Source organism: Bombus pyrosoma, linkage group LG11 (assembly GCF_014825855.1).
Source record: "Bombus pyrosoma isolate SC7728 linkage group LG11, ASM1482585v1, whole genome shotgun sequence".
NCBI lineage: Eukaryota > Metazoa > Arthropoda > Insecta > Hymenoptera > Apidae > Bombus > Bombus pyrosoma.
The window spans coordinates 2,525,236-2,543,034 of record NC_057780.1 but is presented as its reverse complement, the minus strand read 5'-3'; the positions used below and the strand labels follow the sequence as shown (position 1 = coordinate 2,543,034).

Genomic DNA, 17,799 nt, shown 5'->3' with positions numbered 1-17,799 from the left:
GCAAAACAAATATCATAAACATAATGATGAAACATAACTTCAGTTGTTTTTCGAAAAAGATTTACTGCACGTGAAATAAAACATAAGAAAACCATTTTCTCTAAACATGATTCTGAAAGGAAATACACATTTCCGTTCCAAGTATATAAAATTGCACAATTTGTGTACTATGGATAATGTAATTCAAAGATTTTTAAATTACATAGTTTAAAAAACAAATCAATTACCAAAGTATAACATCCTGGAAAGTATCCACAATGCAGAAAATAGCGTAGCATTGCATGTTTAGCCTCTAGATATGTTTTTGTCGACATGGTACTTGAATGATCGCGTGCTGATTGAGCGACATTCGTCGGACCATTGTCGGACACTGTTTCACTTGTACGATCAAACGCTATCGTCACACAGTGATTGCACCAAATACATCTAAATACGTCTGTCGGTTACTACTCCGGCAAAACTGATCATTTCGGGCATAAGATTCCTATAACTGTTCCATACACATGAATTATCGAGGATACATGGATAGGAGCAAATAAAAATTAACAAGCACGGTATGCAACTCGCTTAGATGATTTGACTGATTTGTGATGTAGTCCTTGATAACATATTTTCAGAAATTCACTGCTTTGATACCGTTCACGTGAGAACTTAATTTATTATAGAATTAAAAAACAAGGTGGATAGGAGCGCGTAGGAGAATCCATTGCTTCATGTGTATGGTTTTCTAAAATTCTCGATCTTTTCTTTATTACACATAGTAACAATCGTAAATAATACATTCTTACCAAATTAAGTATTATTCTAAAATTCTTCGTACGAAGATATAGTGCTTCAAATTCGCTATTACTTCAATTCATAGAATTCGATCCTCAAATGTTGTACGCACTAAGAAATCTCGATATCGCGAGCTCTTTGAAATGCTGAAACGAGGGCATTTAATTGTACCGCTTCACTACAGCCAATGGATACTCTTTTCTCTATTTCGGCTAGTTTAATTACTAAATCGATAAGTATGGAATCTGGAAATTCAACTAAAACGAAATGATTAATCTAATATCTTCGCTTATTTTTTATGAAATTGATAACTAAGAGACATACTTTTATTTACAAACAGATGCAGTTCTGTTAATATATCCTGCAATGCCAGTCCTTTCTTTAGTTTTATGTCTTGTATTTCTAAACATGTGTTAAGGCGATCGTAATTTAAAAACGAATAATTGCAGTTAGTTATATAAAAAGGATACTACAATAACATAATTCATATGATTCATTCAACAACCAATTGATGATGTTTTTTATATCAATTGGAAGAGGATGTCCTACGCAAGAATAAACATTTTCTTCTGTAACTGCACTGAAAGCAAGCGAAGTACTTTGGAGGACATTCAAAACTTTCCTCATGTCTCCTCCACTCAATGTTATCAATGCTTGTTTTCCATCCTCCGAAACATTTAAACTGACGCATACATAAAAGTGTTAGTAATAGATACAATATTTTATTGTAATTTATATACCTACTTCTCTTCCTTAATAATGGTATCTAGCCTTGGTAAAATTTGGTCTGTAGACAATGGGCCAAACCTAAATTTAGTGCACCGAGACTGAAGGGCAGGGATAATTTGACTGAGATAATTACATATAATACAAAACCTTACATTGTCTGTGTACTTCTCTATTACTGAAACAATTTTTGCATAGAATGTGTCTTTCATACTTAAAGCAAGTAATTCATGTTACAACTTACTTCTCCTAAGAGCGTTCTGGGCATCCTTTGTCATAGCATCAGCTTCATCAAGGATGATTAATTTAAAACCAGATCTGTACATTGTGCCTGTACTTGCAAAGCTAAGGATTTGTCCTCTAACTATACCAATACCTCTGTCATCTGAAGCATTCATTTCTAATACCTGTATGGAAAAGAATGGTGTATATAAACCATAGTAAGTTGTATAAAATAAAGATGATATATAACAAAGAATCAAACCATTGAATTAAATTGGGCTGGTGTATATAATTTACGTGCACAAGCAAGTATTGTACTTGTTTTCCCTGTGCCAGGAGGTCCATAAAAAAGGAGATGAGGAAGCTGATTTTCATCAATGAATTTATTTACTGTAATAAAAAATAGTAATTTAGTAAACGAGTGATAATCATAAATTTTTGCAACACCATTGAATTCACACATATACTAACTAGTTTTGATGATTTCCTCGTGAGATATCAAATCATCTAATTTTTTCGGTCGATACTTTTCCACCCTGAAAGAACAAAATAACAATGTTATTCTTTATACTTATTCGATTATTTTTGTAACTCCATTGTAGATGACATAAATTTTACCATGGTAAATTGGTGGTTTGAGTAGGTTTCTCTGTCATAGTTTATAATTCGAACTTGTATGATAAACTTTGAAAAAGTTACCTAAAAGGTTAGAATCTACATAGGTTTTGGCGCTCATTTAATCAATGCCGGTTGCGAGTAACGAAAATGCGCCATTTCTTTATTTGAATAGCACATGCTGATTGGTTGATATATCTATCGAAATGCATTATGCAAAATATGTTAATAATTCAAATTGTTTTACATCTAATGATAAGCGAATATAAATCGAAAAACAAAAGACTGGCATGCAAAAGTCGTATGATATTCATTAGACTAATGAGTAAAAGTAAAAGTCATGAGTAATTCAGAATTGTGTCACAGAACCCCTGAGCATATATTCTTTATCAAAATCCGATTTAAATTAACTCTGCCAAAATACCAAAATGATGAGAACTTAAAAACTGAATTACTCGATATAATAAAACGCGGAAACATGACACGTTACTACGAAGATGTATGTAAGGCATTCGACTGGAAAATTGACGAGAATCTTCTCGATGCAATGAAGCATGAAAACGAGCTTACGTGGAAGGAATTAGAGTCCTTTGATAATTTGACTCTTGAGGACACTGAAAAAAGAAATTGGCGAGAGAAGTTCGAGTTCTTTTGTGAAACTGGTAATCTCGATCGTGCCACAGACATTGCGAACTCTGTCATAAACGACGAAACTAATTCATCCAGCATCAAAGTCGAAGCTGCATTCGGTTTGTTTAGAATAGCGCACATAAAAAATAATATTCGCTCGATGGGGCAAATAATTACCAAGATAACAAATCTGATGGAAGGTTCTCATGCATCAGGCAGCAATTGGTGTTGTCGTAATAAATTGAAAGTGTACGAAGCTGTTTACTATCTGGCAACGCGAAACTTTCATCGCGCTGCGTGCCTTTTGCTGGACTGTATCCCAACCTTTGAATCCTATGAACTATTGCCATTCAAAGAGGTCGTAGAATACACAACATTATCAGGAATAATTTCCTTATCCCGATCGGAACTTGATTCTCGATTCAACAACAATGGCCTCCTGCAACAAGCTTTGCTCACTGAGGCTCCCAAATACAGAGCATTTTTTTATTCTCTCTATGATTGTCACTATAAAGAATTCTTCGAAAATCTCGCCTGGATAGAATGCGAGCTTAGAGCAAATCCTTTGCTTCATTTCCATTATCGCTATTACGTAAGAGAGATGCGTTTGAGGGCATACTGTCAGCTATTGCAAGCATACAGGACCATCAATTTAAGTAGAATGGCGACAGAATTTGGCGTGACAGAAGAATACATAGAACAAGAAGTGGCACATTTTATTGCCAATGGTAAATTGCATTGTAAGATCGATAAAGTGGCTGGAATGATCGTTACCATCAGCGCTGCTGGTTGCAACAGAGGGCAAGCACCTGATGTTTCATGCGATCGAGGATTAATTTATCAAAATATCATAAAAAGAGGCGATGCGTTACTTAATCGATTAAAAAAGCTTGGTCAAGTTATAGATTATTAATTTTATGATAATTTATTCGTCAATGATAGTCTGATATGTCATTATATCAGTGACAATATTATTATATACATATGTAAGATTTGTACTCCTGTGCAGTCGTAATTACTGTTACACTTGATCTTCAACCTTAGGTAAACTTTCATGGCTCAAGATTTAAAATTTACTAGGATATTCAAAAAATTTTAACGTCGAATTATGTTTAAAGTAATTCATATTCCCACAGTATTGAAAAATTTCGTCATTTCGAGATTGATATTCAAACGTGCATTCACTAGTTACTAGTTATAAGTGTAAACCGGATGCGATTGAAATATTTGCGTCAAGTATGTCAAGAATCTGATGTATTTTTAAAATAAGTGTTTGATAGTATCTTAAATAGTATTTGTCAATTAAAAAGAAAATATGTTTTGTTTTTTGTTTTTTTTTTTTTTTACAAATGTTGTAACTAGATAAGTGGCGTTAGGAATTCTCCAGTTCAATAAACCATTTATTTTCTAACCTTATTTGACCCTGTATATATTCTGGAACGTTTTGTTTCGTTTTAACAGGAGTTATAGTAATTATTTTTTTCACGAGTGTAATGAAATAATGGCGAAACGACTTCTCACGAAATATCCTCGATCTATTTATAGAGGAACCAAAGAAATTAAGCAATCTTTCAATTATTTGCTTGTACTGGACTTTGAATGCACTTGCAAGAAACACGAGAAAATTGATCCGCAAGAAATTATCGAGATTCCCTGTGCAGCAGTGTCTACGACAAGTTGGGAAGTTGAAAACGTCTTTCACGAGTATGTTAAGCCAAAATACCATCCTCAGCTTACTCCATTTTGTACAGAACTTACTGGAATCATGCAGGACCTGGTAGACAATCAACCTTACTTTTCAGAAGTGTTTGAAACATTTTGTAATTGGTTAGAAGAACACAAATATTTTAAAGACGGGAACGATTCTGCATTTGTTACATGTGGTGATTGGGACTTAAAGTTTATGTTACCAAGCCAGTGCGAGTTAGAAAATATATCATTACCTAAGCAATTTATGAAGTGGATAAATTTAAAAGGTAGCTTTTGTGACGCAACAGATTATTATCCACGAAATTTAAAAGATATGCTTTCACATCTTAACCTTCCTTTGATTGGAAAATTACATTCTGGAATATCTGATGTAGAGAATATGGTCCAAATAATACAAGCTCTCCAGTCACAGCATAATGTACAATTTAAGATAAATAATGTACACCATGATGTATTAAAGGAATATACTATGAACAAATAAAGATTTTATTGATTAATTTATTTATAGTAAAAATATTGCTGATATAAAAATTAAAAGCTATAGGATAGTAGTATCTGTATAATAAATACTTCAATAAAAAATTAATTCTAAGATTTCAATTTACAATTATTTAACTGTTACTTTTATTTGTACATCAAACTTTTTGTTCTCTGTATAAATTTCAAGAATTGCGTTGAAATTCCGTTCGATTTTTCGTTTACACTGTATTTTTAATTGAAAATCTCTTCTAGTAGGTATCATTCCCTCCGCAGGAACGACTCTTAAATACTCCGTATTTGATAAAAAAGTTTCAAACGGTTCTGCCACAGTACAAGGACTTCTTATTGTTACAACTGCTTCTGATCTAGTCGGTGGAGTTAAAATCACAACAGATGGGCTAATCATAAAATCGTTTGCATTCATGCCGTTTTGAAGTGTACTATTTGCTACAAAAGTCCTGAAGATTTCTTTAAGTAAACATCAATGTCTATTGAACTTTATGACATTTAAGTTATTTATTATACTCACTCTGAGGGTAGGAAACTTTCACCATTTCCTTCATATATATGACTATTGTCGCTACAAAGAGAATAAAACATTTGTGATTCGTCGGCATTATCGTGAAGAACGGACATAGTATCATCGGCGCACACTTCCACCGTTAACATTATTTCATGTTGACGAATCCCTTGACAAAGGTCCCCAAGATTTTGCTAAATAATACTTAGATTTATAAATAATTTAATAATTAGAGCAGTTAGTAAATTCCTTGTTACCTACCACTGAATCTCGTATAGCATTTATATCCGATATTAATTGTTCTCCAGAAAAAGTTTTACATAATGGTTGAATAATATTCCTAAAAGTTTCATTTTCATTCCCACTCAATTCACCTGTTTCTTTCATTTTATTATACAATCTAAAAATAAAATATAAAAAAATGAAGAGTAGAATAATTTTTTATAAACTTAATATTACTCACCGACGAATTCGCCAGCGCGTAGGTTCATCTCCATGGGTAATTAATAGGGTTCCAACATGTGAGACATTAGATCGTTGCAGTAAAGCTAGATCTTCTTTTCGCGGTTCGAATTCCAGAGTCACCCATTGAACTTCTTTCGAATTTAACAACAATTCAGTTGGATTTACTTGCCAACTCGATGCCATAGTAGGATATACAGCTGAGATTATTAAAAAATAATTTAGAAAATGATCATTTACAATTCATATACTTAAGATACCTTTGGGTATTAATTTGATTTTAACATAGGAACACAGATCTCCAATGTTTTGTAATTTGATCTTTGCACGTGGAGATCTTCCGCACCTTAAAATACCAAGCGATAACCACATTTTTCCGCCTGTGTCTTTAAATGCTTCTGAAATTTCAACTTTGCTATAACCCCCATAACCATATAGGAATAGCTGCAAATGATATATTACAAATGGATTCAAATATTAATTAATTTATGGGAGTTTCAACATACAATACGTTTATTTACCACTTTCGAAGATCCAAATTCAGACTCTTCTCTTCTTGGCTCATAGTGTCTGAATATTATTTTTCCAGCCGCTGCGCCTATATGATGAGGACTAAATAGAACGGACAGCATTCTACTTTCCGAACCTTGCAGAGCTAATACAATAGCACCAACGGGCTGTCGTTCTCGAAGAAACTGAGAGGATGTCAAATGTTTTCATAAATGTAAAATATTAATTAAATGATATTTCAGTGGATTAAATACATTACTCGAAAATTTTTTTCACTGTCCGATATAATAGCTTGTATCCTTATTTTGTTGTTACTCGTATTACGAATAGTGAATTCCCTAATTTCTGACTTTCCTGTTTTCACGCTATTCCATATCAGAGCAGCGTGAGTTGTTCTGATAGGTATTTTATCGCCAGTAACAGTTGAACCAGATACTGAACTAAGAGGCGAATTTCTGCCAGATGCGCCCGACCTATTATCGTGTAAAATGTCAACATGTAAAACTTTGTAGAAGCTTAATATAACATATAATATTAAATTTACTTGTTTGAAACCACGCTATGCGGAGACGATGGAGAACTAACAGGTGGTAAATACTGAGGTGTTTCACATCGAACATTTTCATTTTCTGCCTCTGTATATGTGTTTGATTCCCCGATTACAGAATAGTAATGATCATCGCCAGCAGCAGTTAATTTAATTTTTGCATACCTATAAATATATGCAAAAATCAATAAAAAGATATTTATGATATTATATAGGTTTATAAAATGTCCTCTCACATTTTAGGAGTGCCGGATGTTTGTTGCTTGTATGTAATATAGAAGCATCCAGTTTCCCTAGGTTGCACAAGTAAATTTTCTGGTTCAACTGAGAAATATTTTGAATTTTTCATTAATTCAATTTCTTGGATAAATGAAGCTGTTATTAGCGTCGGTATCGTCCCAAGATTAATCACGGTCAAGGGTTTGCTTTGTTTGTTAGGAACGATCAAAGGTAGGTCCGTATCAATTGTTTGTATCTTATAAATTCCTACTTGTACAATAAGAGGAATTTCTTGGATTATTATACTGTTCTCTGGAGTACTTTCGTTTTGAATTATTAAAGTGCCAGCGTAACGTTGTAAGGATCGTTGTTGCGTCTCAGTATTTTTTTGCGCAACAGCCTTGCATCGAACATTTGTAGTGCGTACTTCTTGAGATTTAAGAGTAATATGTTGTGATTCTTCTGAATTTTCTAAGCTAAATATTGCTGGTTCATTCTACATTGCATTAAAAAAAGAGAGATAGCAGACATAACAAATAAAATACATATGAGATTAATTAGATGGAATTATCACCTGTAGTATAGAAATTTTGATGGGTACATCGACATTATTTTTATTTTTTATTGTAATAGGTAAGACTGCCATGCTATTTTCAGCAATATACTGAAAATCTAATTCTTTTTTTTGAGAAGGGTTTGACACGTTTATATCAACTTCTTCGGGTTTGAGACATATAATATGTTTCATAATCCATTCAATTCTTGTTACCATATCTGACACTGTTATGTTTAAAACTGCAATAATTGGTTTACACATTTTCACCACTATTACGGTAATCTGAAATAATTATGTTTTAACTTTTATATTACTGTAAATTTGTAATTGTCTTTCTTTTACCTTAACATGTTGTTCTGCATTTGGTTTAATAAGAATAACATCTTTCGGCAGTGTAAGTCGGACATTATGCTTATCTCCTTGAATTTGATTTACGCTTAATGCACAAATGACCCATCTATCACTTTTATTTAAGAGTTCGATATCAATTTCTCTAGGTATAGCAACGATACAACTGCACAATTCTTCTGTACTCTTGCCAATGACGACATCTATAAAAAATAAAAATTAATAAATCATAAAAGAGCAAATTAGAGGATGATATACTTATTGTGTTGTAGTATCTTACTATTAACATAAGATTCTTGTAAATTTGAAATATTTTGAATTTCTGATCTATCTTTATATGAAACATTTTCCTTTTTTATATTTTCTTTTTTTCCCATTCCTTCTTCTTCAAGACTGGCAGACTTTTCCTCCTGACTAATCATTGCGTTAATTTTCGAAGTATGAGGTGGTATTCTGTTTTCTGTATAATTTGGAAGAGTTAATTTAGAGTCTTCCAACAATGACTTAAGCTCTGAAAGAGATAATATTCTTTGAGTAAAGTGAAATATAGGAATAGTTGTAAACTTAATTTATTCAAACAACTTATTAGTTGATTAAAACTTAAAATTTTTAGGAAAAAACTATACCTTGACTGTATAAGGATGGTAAGTTTCCACTACTTAACTCTTTTTTAAGTGCCTGAGAAATCGCCTCATAGTTTATTTTTGTACCCGAGTTAGAGTCAAATGAAAGCATTCTTGGAATAGAATGTTTAATATCTACAGTTTCATTGATGATTTTACTATCTAAAGATAATTTTGAAGAAAGATTTAGTAATCCTACATCTTTTCCGAAATTATCTATATTTTTATTTGAAGTAGCAGGCATGGATTTTCTACTTGAAGGCGATAATGTGTAAGTATCTCCAGCTACACTCTTCTCTTGCACCTGTGTGGATTTTTTCTTTTTCTTTGCCATGATGAGTTGATCCACTAATCTTCGTGGTGTACCACTATCGATATCCTGTAGTGCTCGAGCGATACTGGTCAAACTCATAATACTTTGCTCTTCCGCATCTTTTGTTATATTTGGAATATTTTGAGTTTTATCTTTCGCGATATTGGGTCCAATTGTGGAATCTACAAGAAGAAATATCCTTTTAGATATACAAAAAAAATGTTTCAATGAATGCAAATAAGTAATACCTTCTGTTACAGAAGAGCAAGTTGAATCAACTAGAGGTATAAGATGATCTTTCTTTTTTGGACTGTCTACTGACAGACCCAAACTTGGTCTTTCTATCCCAGTATCCGATAATTCTCCAAAATTTCCACATTTTCTTCTAAAAAACTCACTCACAGATACTTTATGCCCAGCGCAGGATCTAAAATTTAATCGTATTTGATTATATTTAATAATATTTGCGATGCAAAATATTTGCAATTATGTACTTACTCTATTGATAAATCTAGTTCACCCATGATGCCAGAAAAACAGGATAAATTTAAGTATTCTTTTTCAGAAGAAGCTGTTGTGGGAAGAGCATAGGGATAATTTTGTTGCCAAGACACTTCATCAGCTAACATTTGACTGGCCATTTCAGAAGCTGGACGAAAATCTTCATTATTAAATTGAGCCATCAATTCAGCAGTTGTTGCATCAAATGTTATTTGATTCAAATTTTTACTTGAAGCTGATGATGATAAATTATTTTCTGAACTTCTACTTAATCCGGATGAACGTGCACTGATCTCTTTTGGCTCAAAAACAACCTATATATAACACTCATAAATTATTCCAACCAATTCTTCATAAAAAGATCATACTTACACTATTTGGTTTATCCTTAACTGAATGTGAAATATTTTCATTCTGAAGATTAATTTGATTGGAACATACGGATTGACCATAATCATTTAATGTTGAAGGAATGATATTACTAGATAAGTTTTGAATATTCGTATTGTTTTCTTTGTTTGTATCTGCAATGGTAAGAAGCCATATTCGATATTTATCTACAAATAAAGACTTATGTTTAAAAAATTAAGGTTTTTACCACATGTAATAGATGTACTTTTTATATCACTGCATCTTTGAAGTAGCTTTCTAGCACATTCTATGTCCAATTTACTCTTACTTTGTTTCTCTACTTCTTCTATTCCACTTACTTCAGCTAAAACTATAAAGATATATTATTTATCATGACCATCACTATAAACTGTATAAAATACAGCACAAAATTTACAGGAAGATATACTGTCCAATATTCCAAGAGATGAGTCAGTAGACTTCCGTGCAATATCATTTTTGTCTTTAACAAATTGTTTACAAATAGCCTCTTCAATATCCCTATCGAGAACATTGTTTTCCAATCTGAAAAGAGTAATGAATTTTTTTTTTTAATAACATACCATAACCATTTGAATTATACCGTATTATTCAGAGCTTGTGAAATACAAAATTTATAAACAAGACAAACTCACGTGCTTTTTCTTTGTACAGTTGAAGTTGCTTGTGGCTGAGGAGTACTTAAAACAGTCACGTCGATAAAATCTGCTTCTGTGGGCTTTAATGGTGTGAACATTATCAAAATTTTTCTTTGTCTGTCGTTCAATCACTCTTGACCGTTAATCTCTCATAGATACAATTCGTACACGTTGAAGATTCTAAGCGATTTATCAATCGCCAAATTAATGAAACAAAGGAGAGATTGTACCATATTACTCGCAACTTAACGTATTGTCTGACAGTTGATCGAACTTAGCGTTCAAATTTGAAAGTATTCTGTGATCATCAAACATAGAACATGAAATTCTTACTATGTTGGATCAACGATTCACATACGGTGAATATAATGAAACTGCCATCTAGCCTAAATATTCCCGAAGCAAACCATCATGTGTATCGTTATCATTATTCGTTATTAGAAGGAATCGACATGTGTGATACTGTACTAAATAAATCCATAAAAAGTTATTAATTTTCTGTAAGAGAGATGTTGAAAAGAAAAAATATTTTTATCTTAATAATGCATCGATAAGAAAGTATCGATAAGAAATTATTAGAACTATATGTTTCATAGTAAATATCCCAATTCGTTGTGACCGCATTAAAATTTACATTTTCAAGATCACAATAAAAATTGTAACATATTGAGAATAGAATGAACGAAAAGGCAGGGATAACGATGGAAAGGAAAAGATTGAATTATGAGAATAAACTTATATTAGCACCTATGGTACGAATTGGTACTCTTCCTATGCGTCTTCTTGCACTTGATTATGGAGCTGATATAGTGTACACGGAAGAATTAATAGACTGGAAATTATTACGATCATTCCGTCGTGAAAATGGTAAGAAAATGTTAGTATTAAAGTATTCATCAATACTAGTTTGATTTAAAGAATTAGAAAAGTTACTTTAATGAATTCTTCTTTAGATGTTTTAGGTACAATTGATTACATAGATAAAACAGATGGTACAGTGACTTTTCGAACATGTCTTAAAGAGAGAAATAAAGTAGTTTTACAAATTGGTACTTGCGATGCAACAAGAGCATTGAAAGTAGCCAAAATGGTAGAACAAGATGTTGCTGGAATTGATTTAAATATGGGTTGTCCCAAACTATTTTCCTTGGTAGGAAAAATGGGTGCAGCCCTTCTAAAAGAACCAGAAATAGCTATAAATATTTTAAAAACTTTAGTAGATAATTTGAGCATTCCTGTAACTTGTAAAATTCGTGTATTGCCAGATTTAGATAAAACTTTAGAACTTTGTGAACTTTTACAATCGACTGGTATATCAGCGATTGCGGTTCATGGTCGGACTGTTAATGAAAGACCACAACATATGAACCGTAATGATGTTCTGAAGAAAATATCTGATAGGCTTGCTATACCAGTTATAGCAAATGGAGGGTCAAAAGAAATACAAAAACATTCTGATATCTTCAAGTAATGCTTTACTTGAATTTTACCCTTAAAAATACATATATTGTTTGCACAATTTAAAAGTAATTGCAGTTATTTATTTACAGATTTAAGGAAATAACAGGATGCAGTAGTGTGATGCTTGCACGTGCAGCTGAATGGAACTGTTCAATATTTAGTAAAGAAGGTTTACTTCCCATGGAAGATGTAATAAAATCATATTTAAAATATGCTGTGGATTGTGATAATTCACCTTCTAATACTAAGTACTGTATACAAAATATACTTAGAGAACAGCAGGAATCAACATTAGGCAAGAAGTTCCTTAGTTCTCAAACTTTAGAGCAGATATGGTATGATTAATGTTGTTAGAATAATATGACCATTTATCATGACATTAATCAGTATCTTGTTTTAGTGATTTATGGGACTTAATTGATTATTGTCTTTCAAAGAAAAAAGAATTTGAAGAAAAAGGTTTATTGGGAAGATCTCAAGTTTCACCTATGAGAGAAGATGGAAAACAGGATGAGGGACAACCATCAAATAAAAGAAAGATTTCAGAAGAGGAGGACGTAACCTTAATGCATTGTGCGTTTTTAAGAAATAATTATGTAACAGATCTTGAACTACCAAAAACTATTTTACATAAATGGACGCAAACTCAAAGGAAAAAAATGCCAAATTATGATACACAACAAAAGGGAAAATTATTTCAATCTATCGTTACCGTCGATGGACGGAGATATGGATCATCCTTCTGGTAATAGATAGAATTGTATATTATGTTACATACTTTGATTTTATTAACGTAAATGTACTTTAAATTATTTTAGGGAAAAAAATAAAAAGTGGGCAGAACAAGGTGCTGCTCTGGTTTGTCTTTTTTCCTTAGGTCTAGTCAATAAGAAAGCTCTTTCTACAAAATGCAATGTTCCTTGTTGATAATCTATGAGCGAAGAGTGGGAGTAATCAATTATTACATCACGATTTTTGAAAACTGACCTCATATTTTTTTATTAATTTTGTTAATAATAAAAAAACATTTTTCTGATATAGAAAAATATAATGTTTTTACTTATCCTTTCTAACAACAGCGTTATATATGAATAATTTTTAATATTTTTAGATATTTTAAAAATATCACAATATTAACTGTACAATATTCGTTTTATAATATAAATTTTTCAGTAACAAGAAATCATTCTAATCAGTGGTTATCATTCAGGAATAATGGAACAATAATATCAGTGGTTATCATTCATAATACAAATAAAGATTCTTTTTTATATAAATCAGTCTAAATGCTAAAAATATAAAAAAATGTATATCATATCATGATATCATTATTTATAGACTTAAGAATTCTTACTAAAGACTTAAGTACTTTAACTTTTGTGTATCTAGCGTAACAAAAAATTGCATCCGAGGTTAGGTATATCTATATTATATTTTGTCTATGATTAACCATTTTTCGGATTGTGTGTGTTGGTATTCTAGTCTCCTAAAAAATTATTAATTCTGATTTAAGTGATAAATAAATTAGAGAAAATAATCGATCAGCGTTAAAAGTAACTATTTATAATTTAACAATTAAATTTTTAATTAATAATGGGCCCACCAAAACGTTTTAAAAAAGACAATGGTATGAAGGTATCTTTTATTCTATTAAAATGTTTTACAATTTTTACCTACAAATTTTATTATTTTTAGAGCAATTTCAATAAAATAGGAGTTAAGATAATTTTTATTACAATTATATATGAATGTCAAGTTATTTGATATTGTAGTGAAAGCTGTCACTTACTTTTACAGATAGAGGTAAATGGAAAAAGCGTAAAGAGGATCCAGAAGAATACAATGATGATGATACTTTAGATGATAATGAAACTGAAGGTATACCTGATGCAGCCAAAAATGATGTTGAAAAGCAAGATGATACAGCATTGGAAGATGAATTTGGCGCAAAGGATTATCGTTCGCAGATGATTTTAAAATCTGATTGTAGTTTAAGGCCACTTTGGGTGGTAATGCTAATTTTAATGTCAATCAATCTCTTATAACCTGATTTTTTAAACATATGTATACAGATTATCTTATTATTAAAATTTTTTTAGGCACCAAATGGGCATATTTTTTTGGAATCTTTTTCACCTGTATACAAACATGCTCATGATTTTTTAATTGCTATCTCAGAGCCAGTGTGTCGTCCAGAACACATTCATGAGGTAAAAATATAATTAAATATCAAATTTGCTCATATAAAATATAAAAAATCTTAATAATTCAAATTTTATTTTAGTATAAATTAACTGCTTATTCTTTATATGCTGCTGTTAGCGTTGGGCTTCAAACTCATGATATAATAGAATATTTAAAAAGACTTAGTAAAACTAGTATTCCTGATGGGATTATAGAATTTATAAAATTGTGTACATTGTCATATGGCAAGGTAAAGTTGGTATTAAAGCACAATAAATATTTTGTCGAATCTCCGTATCCCGAGGTATTACAAAAATTACTGAAGGATCCTGTAATTCAAGAATGTAGGTTGAAAAACACTGTAGAAGATGAAAAAGATGAGATAATCACAAATGTTCAAAGCAAAACAAAAGCACCACAGGTAATACCGTTTGAATATTAATAGCGTAATTATTTTGATGAGATACAATATTAATATTTTCTGTCTTTCCTAGTTTGGGGTAAAAGCAGTGACTAATGTTCCAACTGGAAACACTAAAGTAACAGAAACGACTAACGATCAGGTTCCAGCAGAAGTAGCTGCTGTTCCCGAAGATATTACTACCTTCTATGATAAAATGGATAAAGAGGACGAAGATGAAGAAGAAGAACACGAATTAAAGACAGTTAGTTTTGAAGTAAATCAGGTACGGAATTTTTATCTTAATTTACAAGAAGTAAAATTTCACGTGTTATTGAATATTTGTAAAAAATTATGTTGTAGGAAAAAATTGAAGTTATTCAAAAAAGATGTATAGAATTGGAGTACCCGTTATTGGCAGAATATGATTTTCGCAATGATACCGTAAATCCAGACATAAAGTACAATAGAGTAGTATAACAGAATTGTGTCTTATATATATAGCAGAAGGTGTCTGTAAAATTACTAAATTATATTTTAGCATTGATTTGAAACCGTCGGCTGTACTGAGGCCCTATCAGGAGAAGAGTTTAAGGAAGATGTTCGGAAATGGGCGTGCTAGATCAGGCGTTATTGTTTTACCTTGCGGTGCCGGTAAAAGTTTAGTTGGAGTAACAGCTTGTTGTACAGTTCGGAAACGTGCGTTGGTCTTATGTAATTCTGGAGTATCGGTAGAACAATGGAAACAACAATTTAAAATGTGGTCCACCGCGGACGATTCAATGATTTGTCGATTCACAAGCGAAGCAAAGGACAAACCTATGGGTTGTGGAATTTTAATCACAACATATTCTATGATCACTCATACGCAAAAACGTTCATGGGAAGCGGAACAAACTATGCGATGGCTCCAAGAACAGGAATGGGGAATTATGGTTTTAGATGGTAATATACTTTTTCAAAACAAAATAGTTCGAATTACAGATTTTCATTAAATTATTTAATATATATTATGCTCTTAGAGGTACATACGATTCCTGCAAAAATGTTCAGAAGAGTGTTAACAATCGTTCAGTCCCATTGTAAATTGGGATTGACCGCAACATTACTTCGAGAAGATGATAAAATTGCTGATCTCAATTTTCTGATTGGACCTAAACTGTACGAGGCCAACTGGTTAGAACTGCAAAAAAGGGGCTTTATCGCAAGAGTACAATGTGCCGAAGTTTGGTGTCCTATGTCGCCGGAATTTTATAGAGAATACCTTGGTTGCAAAATGACTAAAAAATTGGTAAATAATCGCATATTAATTTAATTTCATTTGATATATTTGACAACTTTTAAATACTATTCTATTTGCAGTTACTTTATGTGATGAATCCTAACAAATTTCGTTGCTGCCAATATTTAATACGATATCATGAAAGGCGTGGCGATAAAACCATTGTTTTTTCAGATAACGTTTTTGCTTTGAAACATTATGCCATTAAAATGAACAAACCGTATATCTATGGTCCCACTAGTCAAGTAAGTATAAATATAAAAATGAAAACCATATCAATCGCAAGATACATTACGACACAAATAATTTCAGAGTGAACGAATACAAATTTTGCAAAATTTCAAATTCAACACTAAAGTCAATACCATATTTGTGAGTAAAGTGGCAGACACTTCCTTTGATTTACCAGAGGCTAATGTCTTAATTCAAATATCTTCGCACGGCGGTTCACGACGTCAAGAAGCACAACGTTTAGGACGAATTTTAAGAGCTAAAAAAGGTACAATTCACTAAAAGTTATTTTACATGGAACGAATTAGACATATTAAATATTAAATGTTTTCATAGGTGCCATCGCGGAGGAATACAATGCATTTTTTTACACTTTGGTATCACTAGATACGATGGAAATGAATTACTCGAGAAAGCGTCAGCGTTTTCTTGTAAACCAAGGATATGCTTACAAGGTCATTACAAAACTTGCAGGAATGGAAGAAGTGCGTATTATGTACCTAGTAACATTGAATAATGATTTTGTAAAATTACTTTAGATTTTATTTCTTCGATTATTAAAATAGGAACCAGATTTGATGTATACATCTAGAGAAGAACAGGGTCATTTGCTACAACAAGTCCTATCTGCGAGTGACATTGATGCGGACGAGGAAAGAATACCTGGAGAAGGACCCAGACCTGTAAGTTTTAAGATATTAATGTGACTAAAAATCATATTCATCAAATTAGAAAATGTCATGTATTTTATTGTTTGTTTTACTTTACCTAAACTATTATTTCAGATTGTACGTAAAGCCGGAAACATGACTTCGATGTCAGGCGCGGACGATGCAGTTTATTATGAATATAAAAAGGCTCCTAGTTCGTCTACAGCAAATAAACATCCGCTGTTTAAAAAATTTAGGACATAAAAAATTTGGATTGTATATATAAAAGTATTTAAAAAATAAGGATAACATATAAAATCTTTCCTTAGTGTACATTTGTTAATATCAATCTTTTACTACACAAAAGAGTTTGAGTTCGGAGATATGAATTTTGTATTTAGGTTTACAAATCGCGTTTTGTAAAAACGGCGACCAATAACTTGCGACATGAGTGACATACTGATTATTTCTTTATTCTTTGTATACCTAATACGTCTGTTTGCACGATTTACGTGGTAGCAATACGATTTACCAATGTAAACTGGACTCAAATAATGCGATAAAGATATTCCTGATAAATGCGTTAATTTGGAGCGATAATATTGGCACACCTGTAATACGTTTGATGTTGGGTTCATTCGAAGCTCCCTAAATAATCTCGGCGAGGAGAGATAAAACTTAGATTTAGTAGATAAAAACAGCATAACGGTAAAACGCTACAACGGTATAATTTTCGTAAAATTAACAAAAGTTAAAATTTACGCATTTTGGTCGTCTAAACATTAAACATTTAATTCATAATTG

At 31.7% G+C, this 17,799-nt stretch overlaps 5 protein-coding genes across 9 annotated transcripts; 3 read left to right on the top strand and 2 right to left on the bottom strand.

Moving 5' to 3' along the window:
- Positions 1-718: 718 nt before the first annotated feature.
- On the bottom strand, positions 719-3,277 carry LOC122572928 (replication factor C subunit 5). Its single transcript, XM_043738657.1, has 9 exons — positions 3,148-3,277; positions 2,344-2,538; positions 2,197-2,261; positions 1,988-2,115; positions 1,748-1,910; positions 1,522-1,681; positions 1,248-1,459; positions 1,102-1,179; positions 719-1,034 (listed from the first exon to the last, which is right to left on the bottom strand). The coding sequence occupies exons 2-9, from the start codon at positions 2,379-2,381 to the stop codon at positions 889-891; spliced, it is 990 nt and encodes a 329-aa protein (XP_043594592.1). The 5' UTR covers positions 2,382-2,538; positions 3,148-3,277; the 3' UTR covers positions 719-888.
- LOC122572932 (26S proteasome non-ATPase regulatory subunit 6-like) lies at positions 2,666-5,181 on the top strand. The gene is made up of 2 exons (XM_043738668.1): positions 2,666-3,835; positions 4,460-5,181. Exons 1-2 carry the CDS (start codon positions 2,681-2,683, stop codon positions 5,159-5,161), a joined length of 1,857 nt encoding a protein of 618 aa, XP_043594603.1. The 5' UTR covers positions 2,666-2,680; the 3' UTR covers positions 5,162-5,181.
- A 14-nt stretch (positions 5,182-5,195) lies between these two features.
- On the bottom strand, positions 5,196-11,089 carry LOC122572908. Of its 3 annotated transcripts, XM_043738592.1 has the most exons (19): positions 10,785-11,084; positions 10,547-10,674; positions 10,358-10,480; positions 10,132-10,283; positions 9,757-10,073; positions 9,507-9,685; positions 8,949-9,440; positions 8,603-8,833; positions 8,317-8,525; positions 7,993-8,256; positions 7,436-7,914; positions 7,197-7,364; positions 6,912-7,125; positions 6,664-6,837; positions 6,403-6,586; positions 6,144-6,342; positions 5,942-6,080; positions 5,690-5,874; positions 5,196-5,618 (listed from the first exon to the last, which is right to left on the bottom strand). In XM_043738592.1, the coding sequence occupies exons 1-19, from the start codon at positions 10,883-10,885 to the stop codon at positions 5,288-5,290; spliced, it is 4,269 nt and encodes a 1,422-aa protein (XP_043594527.1). In that variant the 5' UTR covers positions 10,886-11,084; the 3' UTR covers positions 5,196-5,287. The 3 variants fall into 3 exon arrangements, with proteins under 3 accessions (XP_043594527.1, XP_043594526.1, XP_043594528.1); XM_043738591.1 differs by having other exon boundaries at positions 8,949-9,685; positions 10,785-11,086; XM_043738593.1 differs by lacking the exon at positions 5,196-5,618 and having other exon boundaries at positions 5,696-5,884; positions 8,949-9,685; positions 10,785-11,089.
- Positions 11,090-11,216: 127 nt separating this feature from the next.
- LOC122572917 (tRNA-dihydrouridine(20) synthase [NAD(P)+]-like) lies at positions 11,217-13,294 on the top strand. Of its 2 annotated transcripts, none has more exons than XM_043738611.1 (5): positions 11,217-11,654; positions 11,741-12,254; positions 12,338-12,583; positions 12,649-12,993; positions 13,067-13,294. In XM_043738611.1, exons 1-5 carry the CDS (start codon positions 11,465-11,467, stop codon positions 13,173-13,175), a joined length of 1,404 nt encoding a protein of 467 aa, XP_043594546.1. In that variant the 5' UTR covers positions 11,217-11,464; the 3' UTR covers positions 13,176-13,294. The 2 variants fall into 2 exon arrangements, with proteins under 2 accessions (XP_043594546.1, XP_043594547.1); XM_043738612.1 differs by having other exon boundaries at positions 11,524-11,664.
- Positions 13,295-13,678: 384 nt separating this feature from the next.
- Positions 13,679-17,796, top strand: LOC122572911 (general transcription and DNA repair factor IIH helicase subunit XPB). Of its 2 annotated transcripts, none has more exons than XM_043738597.1 (13): positions 13,679-13,875; positions 14,046-14,257; positions 14,348-14,458; positions 14,533-14,853; positions 14,927-15,118; positions 15,196-15,293; positions 15,374-15,777; positions 15,855-16,123; positions 16,195-16,359; positions 16,427-16,613; positions 16,682-16,830; positions 16,912-17,028; positions 17,131-17,796. In XM_043738597.1, exons 1-13 carry the CDS (start codon positions 13,842-13,844, stop codon positions 17,257-17,259), a joined length of 2,388 nt encoding a protein of 795 aa, XP_043594532.1. In that variant the 5' UTR covers positions 13,679-13,841; the 3' UTR covers positions 17,260-17,796. The 2 variants fall into 2 exon arrangements, with proteins under 2 accessions (XP_043594532.1, XP_043594533.1); XM_043738598.1 differs by having other exon boundaries at positions 13,737-13,883.
- Positions 17,797-17,799: the final 3 nt, after the last annotated feature.

Excerpts from the sequence above, each read along its gene's own strand:
- LOC122572928 (XM_043738657.1), bottom strand. The coding sequence starts at position 2,381 with ATGACAGAGAAACCTACTCAAACCACCAATTTACCATG. Across the intron at positions 1,682-1,747 it reads CCAGAACGCTCTTAGGAGAA|TAATAGAGAAGTACACAGAC; the intron begins GTAAGTTGTAAC and ends AAATTGTTTCAG. Across the intron at positions 1,180-1,247 it reads ATATGAATTATGTTATTGTA|AAATACAAGACATAAAACTA; the intron begins GTATCCTTTTTA and ends ACACATGTTTAG.
- LOC122572932 (XM_043738668.1), top strand. The coding sequence starts at position 2,681 with ATGAGTAATTCAGAATTGTGTCACAGAACCCCTGAGCATATATTCTTT. Across the intron at positions 3,836-4,459 it reads ATATCATAAAAAGAGGCGAT|TGTAATGAAATAATGGCGAA; the intron begins GCGTTACTTAAT and ends TTTTTTCACGAG.
- LOC122572908 (XM_043738591.1), bottom strand. The coding sequence starts at position 10,885 with ATGTTCACACCATTAAAGCCCACAGAAGCAGATTTTATCGACGTGACT. Across the intron at positions 9,686-9,756 it reads GAACTAGATTTATCAATAGA|ATCCTGCGCTGGGCATAAAG; the intron begins GTAAGTACATAA and ends ATTAAATTTTAG. Across the intron at positions 5,875-5,941 it reads ATGCTATACGAGATTCAGTG|CAAAATCTTGGGGACCTTTG; the intron begins GTAGGTAACAAG and ends AGTATTATTTAG.
- LOC122572917 (XM_043738611.1), top strand. The coding sequence starts at position 11,465 with ATGAACGAAAAGGCAGGGATAACGATGGAAAGGAAAAGATTGAATTAT. Across the intron at positions 11,655-11,740 it reads ATCATTCCGTCGTGAAAATG|ATGTTTTAGGTACAATTGAT; the intron begins GTAAGAAAATGT and ends ATTCTTCTTTAG. Across the intron at positions 12,584-12,648 it reads CAAACTTTAGAGCAGATATG|TGATTTATGGGACTTAATTG; the intron begins GTATGATTAATG and ends ATCTTGTTTTAG.
- LOC122572911 (XM_043738597.1), top strand. The coding sequence starts at position 13,842 with ATGGGCCCACCAAAACGTTTTAAAAAAGACAATG. Across the intron at positions 15,778-15,854 it reads GGGAATTATGGTTTTAGATG|AGGTACATACGATTCCTGCA; the intron begins GTAATATACTTT and ends TTATGCTCTTAG. Across the intron at positions 16,360-16,426 it reads TCTATGGTCCCACTAGTCAA|AGTGAACGAATACAAATTTT; the intron begins GTAAGTATAAAT and ends AAATAATTTCAG.